This window comes from Gossypium raimondii, chromosome 10 (assembly GCF_025698545.1).
Source record: "Gossypium raimondii isolate GPD5lz chromosome 10, ASM2569854v1, whole genome shotgun sequence".
NCBI classification, from domain to species: domain Eukaryota; kingdom Viridiplantae; phylum Streptophyta; class Magnoliopsida; order Malvales; family Malvaceae; genus Gossypium; species Gossypium raimondii.
In genome coordinates, this window is record NC_068574.1 from 15,222,145 (window position 1) to 15,243,647 (window position 21,503).

At 31.7% G+C, this 21,503-nt stretch overlaps 3 protein-coding genes across 3 annotated transcripts; all 3 read left to right on the plus strand.

Annotated features, from left to right (window-relative positions):
• Positions 1 to 12,006: 12,006 nt before the first annotated feature.
• Positions 12,007 to 13,671, plus strand: LOC128033888 (uncharacterized). Its single transcript, XM_052622378.1, has 4 exons — positions 12,007 to 12,021; positions 12,261 to 12,482; positions 12,636 to 12,756; positions 13,503 to 13,671. The coding sequence occupies exons 1-4, from the start codon at positions 12,007 to 12,009 to the stop codon at positions 13,517 to 13,519; spliced, it is 375 nt and encodes a 124-aa protein (XP_052478338.1). The 3' UTR covers positions 13,520 to 13,671.
• Positions 13,672 to 13,957: 286 nt separating this feature from the next.
• Positions 13,958 to 15,706, plus strand: LOC128032020 (uncharacterized). Its single transcript, XM_052622379.1, has 4 exons — positions 13,958 to 14,050; positions 14,136 to 14,367; positions 14,482 to 14,675; positions 15,605 to 15,706. The coding sequence occupies exons 1-4, from the start codon at positions 13,958 to 13,960 to the stop codon at positions 15,704 to 15,706; spliced, it is 621 nt and encodes a 206-aa protein (XP_052478339.1).
• Positions 15,707 to 17,351: 1,645 nt separating this feature from the next.
• Positions 17,352 to 19,640, plus strand: LOC105777134 (probable pectinesterase/pectinesterase inhibitor 51). The gene is made up of 2 exons (XM_012600210.2): positions 17,352 to 18,586; positions 18,873 to 19,640. The coding sequence occupies exons 1-2, from the start codon at positions 17,563 to 17,565 to the stop codon at positions 19,598 to 19,600; spliced, it is 1,752 nt and encodes a 583-aa protein (XP_012455664.2). The 5' UTR covers positions 17,352 to 17,562; the 3' UTR covers positions 19,601 to 19,640.
• The last annotated feature ends 1,863 nt before the right edge of the window (positions 19,641 to 21,503 follow it).

Genomic DNA, 21,503 nt, shown 5'->3' on the forward strand with positions numbered 1-21,503 from the left:
ATTATTAAAATATCAAAAGTTAATTTTAAATGGAAAATAATAAAAATGATAAAAAGTAAACATTGATTTTACTGAAGATGCAAAAGTTTGGGAAAGGTAAAAGCAAATAAATTATGTGCATTTAATGTAGGTATTGTGGTAGGATTGTTTGTAGTTAGATAAGTTAGCCCCACATGTTTGTTTGGACCCTTTTTGTCTTTGTCATTAAATCAACTAAAAACAAGAACAAAAATATTACTACTTAGCTTCTACTGCTGCTTCTTCCATATTCTTCCCTAAAAATCTATTCCCTATCTTCTTCTTCTTTTTTGTTTATTATTATGATATCCAAATGCCTTTAATTTGAGTGCAAGGGCTTCAAGTTTAAGTCTAAACAATGGTTGATATTGTTTTTCTCTCTAGATATCTAAACATGAGGTGATTGATTATTAAGTTTCATGATTCTAAAATTTGTAAAGTTGACAAAATTAATTGATGATCAATGGCCAAAATTCCAAATAGCAAAATGTTAAATATTTTTAGGTTAAATTATTCAAATGTTTACCTAATTATGCCTGTGATTTTGTTTTGGTCATTCAATTTTGTATTTATTTTCATATTATAAATGTATTTTAATTTATTATATATATTTTTTGTAGAATGCCCACCGGACCAACATCTATTGAGGGTAATGTTACACCTCCTACTTCGATAGATTCTGGAAATTCGATAGGTGAAGCTTCAAGCCAAACAAATAGGACTATTGGGAAAAGAAAAGCCACTCCTCAAAGGTCAGAAGTTTAGTCTCACTTCACTAAGATTATTAATAGTTAGGGTGCAAGTAACGCTAAATGTAATTATTTTGAAAAAGAATTTTGTTGTGATATGAAAAAAAATGGTATGGGGTCATTGAAATATCATATCAATTCATCTAAGAAAGATAACTAGTTTTACCTAGAAAGGGAGTTGAATGGGGGGAAGGGCATCTTTCAACTTGGAGATTTGATCAAGAAACATGTAGGAAATGATTAGTACAAATGATTGTGATTGATGAATTACCTTTCAAGTTTGTTTAAAATAAAGGCTTTAGGAAATTTATGTTCATGGCATGTCCTAGGTTCATATTCCTTCACGAACTACTATGACTAGGGATGTTTATGAATTGTATTTAGATGAAAGGGTTAAGATAAAACAACTTTTGAGAAGTTCCTGTTCTAGAGTTTGCTCAACTACTGCTTGTTGAGTGCTTATTCTAGTACTTGTTGAATTGGGGGATTGATAAGTTGTTTATTGTTACTGTTGATAATGCAAGTTTAAATGATGCTGCTATTGGTTATTTGAGAAAGAAATTTAACCCTTGAGGGGGTTTAGCTCAAAATGGCAAATATCTTCACATGAGATGTATGAAACACATAGTGAATTTGATTGTTGTTGAAGGCTTAAAGGAAATGAATAAATTTGTTGAACGTGTTAAGGGGATGTTAGATATGTGAGACAATCTCTAGCTAGATTACAAAAATTGAAGGAGTGTGTTGTGGTAGAAAAGATAGAGTGCAAAAAGATGTTGTGTGATGTTTGTGCTAGGTGGAACTCGACCTACTTAATGTTAAACACTACTCAAAACTTTGAGAGAGCTTTTGAGAGATTTTAGGAGCAAGATACAAACTTTAGAGCTGAACTTGAAAGGGGAAAGGGTTGACCCAGTGTGGATGATTGCGCTAGTATTAGAAACTTGAGGGATTTCTTAGAACACTTTTATGAAGTCACTTTGCGTATATCTGGCACTTTATATGTCATGTCCAATAACTTTTTTGGCGAGCTTTCTGAAATTGATATTCTTTTACGAGATGCTCAATCAAATATTGATGTTGATTTTAGTGTTATGGCCATGAAGATGAAATACAAGTATGATAAGTATTAGGGTGATATTGATAAGATGAATTTGCTTATATTTGTTGCTTGTGTTTTAGATCCTAGACAAAAATTAAAGTATATTGAATTTGCACTTAGGCTCTGTTTGATTGGCGGAATTGATTTTCTGGAAAATCATTTCCGCCTTTTCCAGGGTTTGATTGGCGGAAAACATTTTCCATTTGGAAAATGAAATCCAAAGCACGGGAAATTGGCTTACAATTTAGGGAAAATGTCTTACGCTTCTAATTTCCGTAAGACATTTTTCGGAAACTCCTCTCTATCCCCTCATTCATTCCTTCCTTCATCTCCAGTAGAAAACACTGCTTCTTGTTTATCGATTTTCCAGTAATCCCCCCAAGAAGTCCTTCATTCCTTCATTTCCTCGATTCCCTCTTCAATTATCGCAATTTTCTTTCATTTCCTCGGTTCCTTCTTCTCCGTATCTGTCCAGATTACCGATTCAACCGTGCTCAGTTTCCAACCACCATTTACTTTTGCTATCTCCACTCCAATTTTCGTCAGATCTGTGGGAAATTTCAGGTAACCTTTATTATAGACATAATTTGATTTTTTATGGTTTTCAATTTGGTCAAAAAAGACTTGCTGGGTTTGTATTTTCTGTCCCGATATTTCTATAACTTTTTTTTCACTTTCACTCTATTTGTTTGATGTTGAAGTTGCAATTTGATTTTCTTTTATCCTGGTATGATGCACAGCAGAAAGGGTTTTAGGTTTTTTTGCACGGAAATTGGGTAATGCAATGTGTTGATTTCATATCTTGCTATTGTCAAGCTTGCTGAACCTACCTGAACTGTATATTGATTTGCATTGTTGTATGGAAAAACTGTATATTAGGTAGTTCTTTCAATTCGAGTGTTGAGAAGTCTCATCGATTTTGTCTTTGGAATGTGTTTTTCTTGACAGTATATACTGGTTTGCACGATTAGCTTGTTTGGAAGGTATATTATGGTGACTTTAGCTTCTTTATTTTTAATTTTGATGATGATAATCTGTTTTAGAAGTAAAAGAATTTGAGGTTCTACATGTGAGAGCACTGTTCTAGAGATGCCTAGTGCATTAGAAGTTTCATCATTGAAAATTCTTTGGTACACATTTGGAGATTCACTTTGCTTTTGATTGCATCATACAAGGCAGTCTTTTCCATCCCATGAACTTCAAATCTTTTTAGTTGAAATCCGAAGTTCTAACACTTTCCCTGGCTAATGGGGGTTTTAGTGGTACTAGACTTCACTAGATTTTTTCGGTAGTTGTCTAATGTAATGTCCTCTCTCAACCACCTTTCTGTGACCTCCTTGAACACTCTGATCAAGGTAGTGCAAGTGTTATCTATATCATGCCTATTGATACCTATGTATCATGAAAATTGAAAAGCAAAGACTTGTCCTTATTGCAGTGATAGAGGAAGAAAAAGGTTCATTGTATTTTGTTATCTTTGGAGAGCTTTTATTACCTCTCTTGTATCACTCATCCAAATGCATGAATGGTCAATAATTACATGCTTTCTATTATTTTTTTTATTGTAGCGAGCTTCATGCTGTCATATTATTTCTTGCTTGTATGTCAGGCTAAGCAAAAACCAAAAGAAAAAACACCGAAAACTGATTCAGACCCGTAGTGTTTGTTTCAGTTATATTTATTTGGTTCGGTTCATTCACAGTCTCTTCTGTTTGAAGCATGATTCACACCACATAATACAAGTATTGATATATTGTAATTTCAATCCATTAAATTAAACCATTAATGATTTGTGTTTGATTTTTATTGCTCATAACGGTTCTAATTTCTTTCTATGCTTGACCTCCAGCTGTATAGTTCTTGCTGTCCTAGCCTCTACCTCAGCATTCTTACTCGTGTTGGTAGCCTTGGTTGATATTTTCATAAGAGGTTGGTCCAAGGTTTTATCTTTGGAATGTCTTCTGTCTTGATTCTGGTCTGCCAATGGCATGGCATTTGTGGTTGTTATATGTTTGTGGTGTGCTTGATTTATGATTTGGTATAATATGCATTTTTGGTATAATTTGTTTACGTATTATTTGGGAAATGGCAGTGATGAGCTGTTATATTTGGTTGATGGTAGGTAAATACATATGTGCGTATGTCATGAATTTTGGTAATTTTGGCATGATTTATAGTATATGGAATTGGCATTAAAAAGGTCTGGGTTTAGGTTGTTATTATTATGTTGCCAGTGGTAATAATCTTTGGTGCAATGCAAGCACAGAAGCTGGTATTAACCAACAAGACAGACGATAACCAATGGGGGACAATATAAGTTTATGGGAACAAGGACCTTTTCCCAAGTTTCCATGTTATAGATTTAAATATATGTAGTAATATAGAGTTTATGGCAAGGAATTATGTTTTTTTCTTTAAAATAAAGGGAAATGTTGTTTAAATATTACACATTGATATTGATTTGGAAGTTTAGGTGTGAGACATGTTAATTTGCTATCTGAATTCAAACATATACAGTATGAACAGGAGGGAAAGAATCTAGTTATGGCGACTGCCACGTGCCAATTTATCTCTAAATTATGACTTCATGCACGCCACCATTTTTCTTCACAACATACACACATGTTGTAGTATTTACTACTAGCTTTGTCCATTTAGTCTTCTCATGCTTTTTTCATGCTGAAAATGGAGCAAACAAAATAGTGCTGGACATTTAAGATTATAGCAATTGTAGCATTGCACTTAAACATTATTTACTTTTTATAAAATTAATTGATTTTAATTTAAAAATTATAAAAATAGAAATAAAAAAGTTATAACATTGTCAAATTTTTTGATTAAAATTTCAAATAAAAAAGAAAACACACTTGAATCAAATTTTTGCAATAAACAACAATACTTAAATAATCAAATTTATAATAATGTTTTTGCAATAAACAACAATACTTAAATCATTTGAGGTTTCATTAATGTATATTTTTATAAATAATATGTTAAATATTAAAGTATTGCACCTAATAATATATTGATTTTAAATGAATTCCATTCAAATTTCCCATTCAAATTGTGATTAATTAATTAATTATACATGAAAGATAACCTAATAATATATAACAAAATCTTGCACCAATTGAAGTATTGTATTAACTATGATCAATATATTTTAAGTGCTACTTTCAAAAATTATTATGCACTTGGACAATGTTGTTACTGTGTGGTGTACTACTAATTATGTATTTGGATAATATTATTTCTAGTACTCATTGTGGTTTCAAGCAATTTATAATTATTCAATATTATTACTAGTACTCATTGTGGATAATATTTTTCAATTTATAACGATCAATATTGTAGCTTAATAATTGAGTATTATTATAAATAAATCATTGCAATATATGTAAAAACAATTTAAAATATAAAATTTATTAATATATATTAATATATGTAAAGACAACTTTTCGGAAAATATTTTGTGAAATCATCAAATAGCGAGAAAATATTTTACACGGATTCAATCAAACACCAGAAAATATTTTCCAGTAAATCATTTTACAGAAAAGTAAAACATTTTCCAGAAATTATTTTACGGAAAACATTTTACTGCCAATCAAACAGACCCTTAGTGAAATGTCTAGTTCTGAAAAAACTTGTGAAATGATGCAAAAATTGAAAGAAGTTTTGTATGAATTGTTTGATGAGCATAAGCCCTCACTTCATAGTATTTGTAGCCAATCAAGTGTGTTAACACACGTTTCTCTCGGTGAACCACAACAAAAAATAAAAATGCGTATTCAAGATTTGTATAAAAAGTGTGAGTTGGAAAATAGTGGTGAGAATAAAACATCTGAATTGGATAAATATATAGTTGAGGCTAATGAGGATTTTGTTGAAGATTTTAATATTTTATTATGATGGAAAGTGAATAGCTCTAGATTTCCCACTCTTTCAAAGATGGGCAAAGATGTGTTAGCTATATCGGTTTCTACGATTGCTTCAGAGTCTGCATTTAGCATCGAGGGCGTGTTTTTGATCAATTTAGGAGTTCTTAACTCTTAAAATTGTACAAGCTCTTGTGTGTACTCAAGATTGGATTCAAAAATCATCATCACAAGAAGACATCAAAAAATTTGAAAAACAAATCCAAGAGCTTGACAAGATTGAAAATGGTATATTTATTAATCTATTTAATCAATTCAATCAATTCAATCAATTCAATGTTTAGACTTTTCTTGGAATACATCAGAACCTACCCTTTCATAAGCTTTTGTGAGTTGAAGGGTATGTTTACTATCTTATCCTTGTTAGCTTACAATTTATTCATTTGTTTATATTATTTGATTTTTTAAATGCATATATTTCTATTATATGCTCATTTTTGCACATATTTTTGTAGGTATAATGCAAATGGAGATCTTTTGAGAGAAGAAATAGATACAAATAGAGAATATTAAATACTTATATTTTAATTATGTGTTAATTTCAACACTTATGTAGTGTTTTTAATTATGTAGTGATTCAATACTTTAATTCGGTTAATTTAGTTTTATACTTGTTTTAACCAAAAACCAAAAACATATAAATTTCGGTTAATTCGGTTAACCGACCGAATTAACTGAAAAAGTTCGATTCGATTAAATTTTTTTGAACAAATTTCGATTTGATTAACGGTTAAGAGTTTAAAAAAGTTGATTAATTTGATAAATGCTAATTCAGGTCGATTAACCGATTCAACACCCTAAGTCTAAGTTGTTGAAATTTAAACCTGCAAAGACCCTTAGGACTACTTCTATTTGTGATCCTTTTGATAATAACACAATTTTGCAGGCCGATTGACTGTTTCTTGAAATACATTTTCTTATCTTTCTGTTTTTTATTTTCATTTTCGATATATATTTTTTTAATATTTAAAAAATAAAAGAATATAATAATAAGTGGTAATAAACACCGCTTTAATGCATTCTGACTTTCCGTATTTCTCACGTGCGACTACCACTTTAGGGTTCCAAAACGCTAACTTGAAATTTCATAAAAGATGGGCCTGAGGGCCTCAAATATTGGATTTTGATTCAAACTTTGGACTTTAACCCCAAACTAATTTTTTGGGGGCTTGAAAATTAGACTCAAATATGAACTTCATCAGACTTGATTTTTAACATGCCTTTACAATAATTAAATCTTATTTTAAAACAAAATCAAATTTTATTTACAAAATTTAAATATTTTATTTTATTTTTAAATAAATTTCTAATTATTATTTTTCTTTTCCTTTTCATGCCAAAGACCCATACCTGGATGTTTAAATATTCGCCAACTCCCATACCAAAATGTTGAAAAACAAAGTAAAATTAATTTAAATTTAATAATTGAATATTCAATTCAATTGAAACAGAAAAATGAAAACAAATAAATTCTAATTTAAAAAGAATATTTGAAAAACAAAATTCAATCCCTTAAAAATGAACTAACTTTTTAAAAAACTAAAACAAAATCAAAATTTAATTTAATTTTAAAACTACATTAACCTGTGGATTTTATTCAAAAACCAAATAAATCCATTTCTAATAAATTTAAATTCCAATTAACTCGAAATAAAATAAAAATTAGAATGCCCAAGATTCTTTCTCTAGCTTGTGGGCTGTTGTATTTCAATTTATTACAAATTTAATGATGTGCCATGTTTTAATTCATTAATATTATCAATACGCTAAATATAAATATTAATGTTTTAAATATAAAAAAATATGTGATACACTGCTAGAGGAGTAAACTCTACAAATAAAGTTAAGGAGCTGATAAGAGCCTCGTAAAATTGTAATAAAATATTAAAATAAACATTAAAAAGAACACAACAAACATTTTAAAATTGCTTGTGGATTGTATTATTTGAGGGTAATTTAGTCTTTTTATTTTAAAATCAATAAAATTTGCATATGATGGGATTTGAACTCAAACCAATTGCATTAGTAAAACCTTTAATTTATCACTCAACTAAAGTAATATTTTAAAATTTTTATACATTTCAATTTTTATTCCATCAATTATATTTATAAATCTATTTGATTGAGTTGGTGTCATAAGTTAACACAACACCGACTCAAGATTAATGGCAACATAATGATAAACAAATTTATTCTATTTTTTATTTTAACATCGTACATATGAAGTATGTTATTATTATTACTAATTTTCAAGCAATACATTTCATTATTTATTATATGTTATTTTAAAACACACATTTATACCCTAAATTTTTATTTTTACACGCATACTTTTGTGATAGGATTTCTAGTATATTTTATTTTTTGTCATGGTGATTCCAATTAAAGATTTTTTTATATCATATCTCAATTTATTACATATTATAAATAATTCATAATAGTCATTTAATGTTAATAATTCATAATTAAAAAACCGTTGTGTTGGTTTTATGTGTTTAAATTGTTAATAATTGATAATCGTGCGATAGCTTGTTTTTGTTATGAATATCTTATTAAGTGGATGTCCATCATGATCAAGATAAAGTTTTCTTGTACTTTAAACTCTAATAGTTATTAGAATTAGATCTCTACTTCTATTTTACATCTTATGCCTATAAATAGAGACTACGATGAAGCATTGTAATCATCCCTTTTGATCAATAAAGTATATTCTTTATTGCTTTCATATTTTCTTTGTTCTTTATTTTCTCCATCTCTCTTTATTTTATAACACGTTATCGCACGATCTTGCTCAAAGTGATAGTTCCTTTTATAGATAATCAAATTTATCCTTCATGATTTTTAATATCTTTGACCGCAAGATGCAAAGTTTTTACTGGAAGTTTCTATTATTTAATGTTTTATATCGATTATTATTTTCATTCTTCTTTCATTATACGTTATCATTGTTTTGATTAATTTATCTTACTTTTTGTTCTTAAGGATGATGAAAGATTTGATACCGTTATCTATATGAAATCGAGAAGTAAGATTCACTCTCAAAGTTTACTTTTTGGATATTTGCTTGAGATGATCTCTTTTCTTCATTACAAAGGATGTTTAGAATCACTACTTCTCATCCATGGTAACGTAAGTCAATCTAATCAACTTCTTTTGAAATTTGATTTCATTTTTATTAAAAGTTCAATTTATATAATTCACTATCCGTATCTCTATGAATTTATAAAACCCTTCACACATTTAGTTATTGAGATTTTTATGTGGAGATAAATATTTTTCATTTTTAATAGAATTGATTGGTTTAATTTTTATTTTGATTAAGATATATGATTATTGCGGGATATGAATAAAAATACTTACTTGTCATGAACCTTTGGATATTCACTGTTTGTGATAATTTCATATCATTGTAAACTTTGAGATGAAATCATGTCATAAGAGGTGGAGGTTAGAAAGTGTTTATGTTTAAACTTTTATAGTGTAAAGTTGTTTTAATTTGACATTATAATATTTTGTATTTTGTTGTGGTATAATATATAAAATATATATTATCTAACTACAATGATTTATTAGTGACATGAATTTATTATTTATTACGTTTAATATACGTTTTATTATTCATTAAGGTTATACAATAAAATGATTATATGCTCTGAAGAGTTAATATTGCATCAAACTGTAAAAGTTCTTTAAGAGCTTATATTTTAACTCCTTGTGATGCAAAATTTTATAAAATATAATGTTAATTTTCAGATCAATAAGATATATGTTGAATAAAACATTCATGTGTTCTACATTAAAACCACATATATAAATAACATGAGATACTCATGTTTCTGTATTACATATGTTCCCCGAAGGAATACATTACACTATATGACTGAAATATCTAATGTGCTCCTGCAGTAGCAATATTGTGAAAATGACTTTAACAGTATTTTCAAATGATCTCTGTAACGCCCTGAATAATCTATTTCTGTTTCTGTAAATATCTAACACAAATGTGTATATGCTTCAGTGGTTAAATGTTTTGTGTGTGTGTGTGTGAGGTCTTGGGTTCAAGTCTCACATTTGTCAAATTTTGTATTTTTCTAATCCTAGCCTCACCCTTGCCGAGTTGGCTTATGTAAAATTGTCTGTTAATTTCTATTCGTATTAGCCTATTGGTTTGAGTGGTAAGGGGTCTATTATGTTGGAGGTCCTGTGTTAGTGAGGGTGTTAATTTTTGCTCAAGGGTATTCTGATAGAATTTCGGTTGAGTTAAAATTCTGAGGGAGTTATGAGTAGTGGGGTTAGATGGAGAAAAATAAGGGATTTTGTCAGCATATCTTTTATTTTGTCCTTTTCAAATTTTAATTAATTTTTCTCCTTTCTTCCAAATTGAAGTCGGTTTCTGCTCCTTTTCAACTTTTTTGTCAATTTTATTTTTGTTCCCCTTCTTTCTGGCGTAATCTTTGTTCCTCTGTTCAGTTCAATTTTCTTTGTTCGTTATTACTGTTATTCATGCGGGTCCGGTAAGTCTCATTTCTATTTCGTTGTAGTAGCGCAACGATTGTGTAAGAATTTGAATTCTGCAAACGGTTGTATAGGTGAAGGCGGTGAATCTGTGGGTTTCGCTTCGGTGGTAAGTTTTGAGCGTTGCTCGATTTTAAGTTTGTTGAATTCGTAAATCGTACTAATAGAGCTTTGGGACTCTGTTTTTAGGTTTCGAAAGACTGGAAAGTGGTTTCGCATCAAAACTGTACCAGGTGTGTACCTGAAACGCAGAAAATTGAGTTTTGGCTAAAGCCGAAAAACCTTACGGGCGTGTGCGAGACACAACCGTGTGTTCGACGAAGCCATGGCTGTGCTCAAGACACGGCCGTGTGGTGATGTGAGTGGGGCTATGTGGGCCACACGACTTAGGCCAAGTTGAGCGTCTGAGCCACACAGGCATGTGGGTTTTGGGCCAAGCCATGTGGGACGCACAGGCAAGGCCAATCTGGGCATGTGGGCCCATAATTCTGAAATTTTCCTTAGGGTCACACGGGTCGTTCCGATCGACTATGGGCCTATTTGTCGCATAGAAAACAAAATAATGAGAGCCCCTCATATTGAAAGTATGCATAACCGTCTTTCCCTTGTCCTAGTGACAATTTTTTCTTCCTTTTCAGCGTTAACCTTACATCGACTTTTATGTGAAATCTCAGATATCTTCGTTCCCCTCTAGAAATTAATGCAGCATCATATTGTATGAATTGTCCAATGAAATCCCCCAATTTTCTTACCAACCCTTCCGATATAGCTCCATACGACAGGTTATAAACTTGAATCCAAAAATAAGTATGATTCAAGGGACTTGCTTTGGATATTCACCTGTCATCAATTGATGAAAAACTAACAGATGCCTACTGAATGACCATGGCATACCATCTAAAACCCTTTTGATATCTACTTCATAAAAGAAACAGAATAAGTATCGTTTATCCCTAAGATCAGATACTATTTTACCCCCTATCAAATATCATAGATCTGCTAATGCTCTTTTTAGTGACGGGAAGTGAATAACACAATCTGTGAGTGCTTTTCCTACAAGACAAAATTGATGATCCTCATCTTCTTTATGCAAGTCGCCTTCACATGGAATCGGTGATTCCTTTTCATCATCTAGATTGAGATTAGCGATATCCGCTTCCATCTATACCTAGATCATTGTAGAGATTCGTTGAATCAAATTTGGCTTTGAAATCAATACAATCGAAGTGAAAATTTTTGAAGACCAGAAGAAAAATGAAAAGAAACTAATGAACGACGTGCTATGAAACCTTAGCAGACAAAAGAACTAAGTTTTTATTTTATTTTTTATATTATGTAATTTATATCACATAAAATTAAATATATAATAACACAATACTATGTAAACATTAAAATATGTTGTCTAAATTTAAAATTCTAAGAAAAGATAAACCATTTAAAATATTAAATAAAATATAAAAAATTATTTTTTTTCAAAACATAATATGAGCAAACTTAAAATGGACCTGAGTTAGTCATTTACAAATATAGATGGACTTGAGCAAAATTTTATACTCATATTTCAAACTGGATTGAACTTGAACAAAATATAAAATATATAATGTTAACTTGCGAGATTAATAGAAGGGATGCAATGGTGGTTGGATGATGGCTCACCTCTGAGTTGGGTGGAGAGCCACTGGAAATGGAGTTGTCTTTGGTTGGAGAGTTTTAAGAGGAAGTTTTTTTATATGGAATGAGATTTAGGGCCCGTTCTCCTATGCTTAACTGATAGGTTTTTAGATGAAAAAGCACTTTTCCATCAAAAGCAATAAAGAACCCATTTCATTTGGAACTAAAATTTTAACTTACTGTAAGTGCTTTTCAGCAGATGAAAAGTAGAAAATTTTAGTTTTTCCAGCTAAAAAGAACTTTTGGGTTGTTCTTTTACATTTTTAGCCACAGCACACATTTGTTCTTCTCTGCTGGTTCTTCTCTGCTGCTACTGGTGTTCCCGACGGCTACCCTTTTTCCTCCAAATTTTGTTCTCTGCTGGTTCTCTGTTGGTTCTCTGCTAGTGCTGGTGTTCCTCTGCTTGCTAGTTCTTTGTTCCTTTGCTGGTGCTTGTTCTTTGTTCCTCTTCTCCACTTCTCAAAAGCGTTCCTCTTCTCCCCACCACCGGTGAGTTTATCTTTTTTTTCGTTTGGGTAACTCCATTTTTTCACATTTCTTTTACTGCTGTGATGTCTTGGGAAATTTTGAATATTTTTTATTTTTTCCTTATTTATGAGGTTATTGATAATTACTATTATTAAACTATCATTTTATATGTAGGTTGTGCCTGAAGTTAAAAAATTTAGAACATCGGGCATTGATCCTGAATTCGAAGCGAAGTTGGACCAAATGTTCATGGGGATAGTTGCAACAGGTGATAAAGCATGGGCACCTTCTTCTGGTACACTCCGTAATGATTTTTTTCAGGATGTTAACAACGAAATACCTGAAGGGAATGAAGAAGAAAATATGAGAAATGATGCTCACATTTTAAATGATGTTCACATCTCAAAGATGTTCAAATTGATGGAAACGGTCAAAAAAGAAAAAACCCTAAGATATTAAGTTCATGTTTTAAAACTGGAAGAAAGAAATCCTCAAAGCAAATTGGAGGGGCTGCAAGATTGTCTAGTCAAATAGAAAATTTATGTAGTGCAGCTGACAATATGAGTCACGCCACATCTAGTTTGACTCCTATTACGGATCCATATGGTATTCCACAAGCAGTCAAAATGCTTGACAGCATGCCGGAAGAAGTTCCAGAAGCTAGTCCGCTATACTTTTTCGCACTTAAATTACTGCTCAATAAGGACAAGCGAATTATGTTTTTATCAATTAATCTCAAGATTAGAGCTTTATGGCTTAAGACGGAAATGGAGGATAGTTGAAAATTTTCTGATCTTCTAGGGTTCAAAGATATCGATTATGTGACTAACTGGTAATGCTAAACTAGTTTTATCAATAGTTATTTATGTTTGGTTTTTGAATATTGAATTTATGTTCTACTTATTTATGTGTAATCTAGTTTTATTAATAGTTGTTTATGTTTGGTCTTTAGATATTGAATTTATGTTCTACTTATTTTTATTAAATTAGTTTTATCAATAGTTGTTTATATATGATTTTACAACGTAAATTTATTCACAGGTGATGAGTATAGTTGACGATTACAGCGGTGATGAAAGTGATGAAGAAAGAGAAAAAAAAAAGAGATTTTACAACGCATAGAATGTTTTAACCGATTATTTGTTGTTGCATCTTCTTCCGTGCAATTATATTACGAGAAGTATATATTGAGGCAACCATGCATGGATTCAAAACAATCAGGTGAGACATGGATCCGAGAGATCCTTGATGGTCATGAATCACGTTGTATGATTAATTTTAGGATGTCTAAAATGGTATTTTCAAGTTTGTTGAGAGTTTTGGAGACAAGATATAACTTGCAAACTTCAAGAAACATATCTTCTAGTGAAATGTTGGGAATTTTTTTATACATCTTGGGCACCGGAGCAAAAGTTTTCCAATGTCGAGAAAGATTTCAAAGGTTTGGATCAACAATAAGTCGACACTTTGCAATTGTGCTTGAGAAAGTTTCAAGGATGGCCACTGATCTAATTGCACCTGAAGATCCTTTTTTTAGCTCAATACCCGAAAAAATACGTAAAGATTCTAGATATATGCCGCATTTTAAGGTTAAAATTTAATTTTATATTATTATAGTTTGATATATTTGGTCAACTAAAAATATGCACGAGAGTAATATGATTATTTGTTCAGGATTGCATAGGTGCAATTGATGGTACTCACATTGCGGCTATTCTTCCACCAAATGAACAAATTCCCTATATTGGAAGAAAATGTATCCCGACTCAAAATGTTATGGCAGTATGTGATTTTAATATGTGTTTCACATTTGTCATGGTTGGATGGGAAGGATCGGCACATGACACTAGAATATTTCTTGATGCAATTCGAGATCCAAAATACAAATTTCCGCACCCACCAAATGGTTAGATATTTTATTTATATGTGATTTTTTAAATAATAAAGTATAAGTTCTTTAATTGATAATTTTTATAAAAAAAATTCTTGAATTAATTGTTTGTTATATTATGACTTGTAGGAAAATATTATCTTGTTGATTCTGGATATCCTCAAATGAAAGGTTATCTTGGACCATATAAAGGTCAGCGATATCATTTACCTGACTTTCGTAGAGGTAGACCGATATCTGGTAAAGAAGAGATATTCAATCATTCACATTCATCATTACGTAGTATGATTGAACGAACTTTTGGTGTTTTGAAAAAAAAATGGGTCATTTTAAGGGATATGCCAAGTTATAGTTTTGAAAAGCAAACTATGATCGTTGTTGCTACAATGACGATACACAATTTTATCCAAAAACAAGTCAGTCGAAATGATGCAGATTTTATGGAATACGAAGATATTAACTGGGCATATGAGAATAATATTAATTCAAAAAATGCGTATGGTTGAGAAAGTGATGACGACGACGACGACGATGATGATAGTGATGATGGCGGTGAATCAAACAGTTTTAGTGGTTTTGAAATAGAATTAACAAGAGATGCTATAGCTTCTAGTTTAATGAATTCACTTTAAATTGTAAATGCTATTGTAAAATTTTTAGTATTTATATCTGATATATAAATATTATCCCCTTTTTAAAACTTCAATCCAAAATATATGTAATATTTTAATTTGTTAGGTTTACGTTTTCTATGTTATGTTAATATCTAATATGAGTTATATATTCAAATACAATTTAAAATAAAATAATACAAATGTGTTAAAAGTATTAATTAAAAATAAAAATAATTTTATAATAATACAATTGTGTCAATATCTAATTACAAATATTTAATTATTATATTTAAATATTTAAATATAGTTTATATATTCTAATTAAATTTAATAAATAATTAATATCAATTACTTAGAAATATTTAAAATTAATATTATCTATTAAAATATTAAAATAAGTTATAATAAATTATTTTTTTATATTTTTGCTAAAATATCATAATATTAACTAATTTGAACATTATTTAAATACATATTTGTTACTTTATAATATCATATCTAAAATGGACATTTTATTCTTCAAAAGTACTTTTTGACAGAAATACCAAACACTCAAAATTTTCAAAAGCACTTCTCAAAAGCATTTTTTCACAACACATTTCAAAAGCAATAAAAAACTGGCCCTTAAAATTCTTCAGCTATGTTGTGGGCTTTTATACGGGGAGACAAGATTGCTTACGTGTTTAGAGACTACTGACGGTGATATTATATCCGATTATCTTACAGTAATAATGATGTGACATATTATGATAGTTAAATAATCAATGACTCTGAATCTCCATGTGCGTCTATGCTTAGTAGAGGAATGATGCGACATGAGGTTCACTAGACACGTAATTCGTCAATTTATATAAGCTTGCGGGACACATGCAACATCAGTAGGAGACAGGTGTATGAGTATGTGGCATAGATATAACAAACAATATTATAAATAGACACAACCCAAATCTCATGGGAGTCGACTGTCAACACCTTTACTTGAATAATAACTATTCATATAGTCATTTCATTTCTTAGGTAATTCTAGGTGATGTGAAGACCAACTTTTTAACAACTCGCTGACAAACGATAACATCTAGTAATGTGTTAAATATTCAAATTTTGATTTAATATTTAAAGTTATATATAATTTTTAATTTATTTTATTTTTATAAATTACTAACAATTTGATTAATGTAATATTATTTTATGTTTGATGTTGCATATATAAACACAAATAAAAATTTAATATGAAAACAAATAGATGTATTTTTGTACTTGTGTATAATTAAATCAAAATTAATGTTCATATATCAAATTTCACATTAAACTAAAATTTGTGTATAATTTTGATATTTATCCCTAAAAATATAAAAAAAAATTATATTTTTTATATCCGTTTTATGGTCCATGTTTGGAATTTGTAACTGCCCCTCCTAACAGTATCGTCTCCAAAGTTTAAACCTGTATCTTTTCTTTGAAAGTACAATATGTCTTACTATTACACCCGAATAAAAATAAAAATATTTACTTCTTCTTATAATAATAATAATAATAATAATAATATGGGTTGAGTTAATATCATATTATTAGAAGGCAATCCATTTAACATTTCTATTGTCAAATGTAGCCTATTAATGAGAGATATATTGGCTCTTGATCCGGTGAGATATATTGGTTAATTTGTTCTTGTAGCATAAATTCTCTATTTAATCAAAGGCTACTAGTATATAATCAAATCAATCAGAAGTAATCAATTAAAATAGTTTAATTAATTTAATTTTAAATGAAATTCAAATTCAAATAAAATTTATTTATTAGATGACACATGATGAAATTTTAAAAGCGTATTCAAATATAAGAAATCAATTATTTGGGCCAATGCATCATTTATGTATAATTTTTTACAATACTTCTTCATGTTGAATATATATTTTTGAAATTATATTTAATATATTTGTTAGTATAATGATTTATTTGGTTCTTTAATTTTAGAAAACAATTATTTTAATATTTTATTATTTTAGTCATTATATCACCTCAAATTGAATGAAAAATTTGACGTCTATTAATTTTATTGACATAACATCCATGTAGTAATTCACATTAGTAATTAATTAATTTTTAAAATTTAAAAAATAATTAATTACTGACATGATATTCACGTGACACTCCACGTATATATCACGTTAATAAAATTAATATATATTAGTTTTTACCTCAAATTTTAAACTTAAAAAAATAAAAAAATTAAACAAAAAGTTAAAATAATATTTTAAATATTATGGTATGATATTACCCAACAAACCCGTTAACCGCTGTAAAAGGAGACAAAATTAGAGACAGAAGCAGGAAAAAGAAGAGACATATACTTAATTCCCTTCTCTCCACTTCCCTTAATTTCCCCCAAAAACTAAAATCGACCAATCAATGGTGTGCTGACAGTGAAGAACAAGTAAATGGATTGGCCGCACACCTCCTTCTTCCTCCCTTTCCATGGGGGAAAATTCCAAAATCAAACATGCCCCCCGTGACTCTTTCTTCTCGTGAATTCACCAAAACCCCTCCACCATCTCTTGGATTTATAAATACCCCCATTCCCACCCACTATTAAACCATGCCCTCATCTCCACCACAACCACCCCACCCAAATCATAATATACCTTCCAAAAACCCGCTCCGGAAACCCGCTTGTCGCCTTCTGCTCATCTCAATGTCTGCTTTTCTTCTCCTTTCTCTTCTTTCTCTCGCTCTTTTCTTCACCCTCTCTTCTTCCCATCGCCACCATCTCCAACAACACCCACCCCAAAATACTTCTCAAATCCGCCTCGCCTGCCACTCCACTCGTTTTCCTCAACCTTGTGAATCCTCTCTAACACTCCCTCCCAACCCCACTTCCCTCCAAATCATCCTCTCCGCCATTTCTGTCTCTTCCCACAACCTCAAAACCGGACAATCCATGGTGAAATCCATCCTCGAATCCTCCAAAGGCAACCTTAACCGCACCAACGCCGCTTCCATCTGTGATGAAATCCTTTCCAACTCTGATTACCGCATCAACTCGACCGTCGACGCGTTATCACGTGGCAAGATCAAGGACGCACGTGCATGGATGAGCGCCGCCCTTTGCTACCAATACGATTGCTGGGGCGCCCTCAAGTACGCAAATGACACCCAATTGGTCAACCAAACCATGGCGTTCTTGGACTCTTTGACGCAGCACACCAGCAACGCGTTAAGCATGATGGCCGCTTACGATAATTACGGGGACAACATCAACTCGTGGGCCCCACCCAAAACGGAACGGGACGGGTTCTACGAGAAAGGGTCGAGCGGAACGGAACTGGTGTTCGACGGTGGTTTCCCGACGGGATTAAAGCCGGACGTAACGGTGTGCAAAGACGGGAGCGGACGGTGTTACAAGACGGTGCAAGAGGCGGTGAACGCGGCGCCGGATAATGCAGAAGCGGGGCGACGGTTCGTGATAGAGATAAAGGAAGGGGTGTACGAGGAAACGGTGAGGGTTCCGTTGGCGAAGAAAAATGTGGTGTTCTTGGGGGAGGGGAGGGGTAAAACCGTTATTACAGGTTCTCTAAATGTGGGGCAGCCTGGAATGACCACTTACGAGTCTGCGACAGTCGGTGAGTAACCCCACCCTCTTATTTTAACTTTTTTCGATAAAACATCAGAATTCGGTGATTCGTCTGTGCGGACACGGTGGAGGGAATTCCGAATTTGGGGTTTGCTAGATATCATTTTTTATATATGTTTTAGGATCTTTATTAGACCGGAGAGATGACTTCAACTTTTTGTAATTTACTTGGAAATGCCTCTTAAATTCAACGTAGACTTTGAAAGATCAGTCAAATTTTCTAAATCCATAGGTTTTATTTGTTTTGAGTTTCTCATCATCCTAACGTGTAACAGGAGTACTTGGGGATGGATTTATGGCCAGCGGCCTCACCATCAAGAACACAGCAGGCCCCGATGCTCACCAAGCAGTAGCCTTCCGATCAGATAGCGATCTCTCTGTCATCGAGAACTGTGAATTCATAGGAAATCAAGATACACTTTATGCTCACTCGCTCCGCCAATTCTACAACAAGTGCCAGATTCAGGGGAACGTGGATTTCATCTTCGGAAACTCAGCTGCTGTATTCCAAGAATGTGAAATATTGGTTGTTCCACGGCAGTTAAATCCCCGAAAAGGTGAGACCAATGCCATCACAGCTCATGGCAAAACCGATCCTGCTCAATCAACTGGTCTCATTTTCCATAACTGCTCCCTCAATGGCACGGATGACTACATGAAATACTACTATAGCAACCCTAAAGTGCACAAGAACTTTTTGGGAAGGCCATGGAAGGAATATTCAAGGACGGTTTACATAAACTGTGTGATGGGAGATCTTATTTCTCCGCAGGGATGGTTGCCATGGAGTGGTGACTTCGCATTGAAAACACTTTTCTACGGAGAATATCAGAATTCAGGACCGGGTTCAAACATGTCAGCAAGAGTTCCATGGAGTACTCCAATTCCTGGACAGAATGTATATACTTACTCTGTCCAAAATTTCATTCAAGGAGATCAGTGGATTCCAACAAAGCTTGATCCCCCCCCCCCCCAATTATTACCTACAATACAATCTTCTTGATTGCTATGTCAAAGAAATAACAAGTCTAATGCTTTGAAAATCATCATATTCAATAGTTACCAAAACTGTTAGGCAGGAGGGTTCATGATGGAATTGCCGTATTATTATACCTTGTATCACACACAGGACAGATTTTGCTTTACCCCATTTCCCTCTTTCTCTCTCATTGCAAATGAAATATCAAAAGGTGTTGAATGTAAATTTTTAAATATAGGAAACATAGAAATTGGAAGAAATCTCTTAAAAGCAGAGACTAATGAAATTAAGGTTAGGTTGAACAATTGTTGAAGAGTCAATAATATGAATTGGTTGAACAATACAGAGTGGGGGAAAAGCAAATGGAGTGATGGAGAAAGGGTAATAATGGAGAGGAAGCATGACACATTGACATCGCCCAAACTGTTTTTGTTGACTTAATTAATAGAAAGGGGGATTAAGGCAATCACCCCCTTTGCTATTTCCACTCGTCTACCCTAATCCGACTTGCATCAGGCTTTTAATGAATAGTACGGTGTTGGATCTTGTTCCTAACTAGGTATTTAAAGTCCATTTAGTTGTGCTTTTGACAAATGTTTTTTATTTTAAAATAGTGCTAAATAAGTATTATTTGCTTGAAAATGGAAAAGTTAAAAAATTTAATTTTTTTTAGCCAAAAACACCATATTCTCCCAATTCTTCTTCAACCAAAAACAGCTTAAGCTCTGATGGAAATGATCTCAGACCCTGTAAACCAAACCCAGAAAGAACCTTACCATGGTAAGATTAACGTATATAAACTCAGTCCCAGAACTATCATTTCCATCTCCATCTCTAACCAGTATTCTTTGATTTCTAAGGGGTTCTTTTTCACTCATATTTTTCTTTGTAAATAATCAACACTAACAAACTTAAGAGGAAAATATCGAAATTTGGATATGGACTCATGAACGCCATTGAACGCTTCTTGGTCGGAGAAGACGCTAGTGAATAATGGTGTTGATAGTGGGAAGAGGCGGTAGGGCTTCTTTGTTTTAGAGAAGAAAATTGAAAAGACAGATATTTGATATGAAATAAAGAATATTATAGAAAAACGGATGGAGGTGGTTGACCAAAGGTTAATGCACGCCTCCTATTGCCTGCTTTTAAACTTATTATTTGGTGTACTGAACTATGAGGGTAACAAATATACTTGATATCTATAAAAGTGGATGTTTTTTGTTATCTCAGAATAGGATGAACCATCCCTATTTTTTATTTTTTTCAACTATTCACATCCCTAATCAACTAAGGGCCTAGCCTAATGCCAGCTGACCTCAGTGCTTTATGACTCAGTGAATGGCCACTACATGAATCCAAATCTTTAAGCTTAAGAAACTTGGGGTATGGCATTTCCAGAAATAGAATGTTTCGTATTCTACTTCAACTTCAACTGCACTAATCTTCTCCACGGAAGTATGGTTGGGTGGTTGCCTGATAATGAGATCATCCAGGCAAGTGGAAAGGCCATTAAAACAACACCTTCTTAATTATATTATCTCTTTACACTATTTCTTCTTTCTTTGTGTTTATTGGATACATGGTTAGGGTGCTCCATCGGACTATCACGATATTCAGAGTTGAGCAAAATTCGATTCGGTTAAAAGAAATTAATTTCGAGTTAATTGAATCGAGTTGTTCGAGTAATTCAAATTTTGAGTGCAAGTCGAGTTGAATTTTACAATTCGAATAACTCGAATAATTCAAATAACAGATTGGTGTAAATACTCCTTTGGTCCCTGTTAATTTTGAAAATGAGCAAATTGGTCTCTCTCTCAACAAAAATTACAAAATAAATTCAAAATAAATTTTAAAATTCAAAATATTTATAAAAATTCAAAAATTTATATTTTTAAAAAATTATGAAAAATAAAAAAAACTCTAAAGA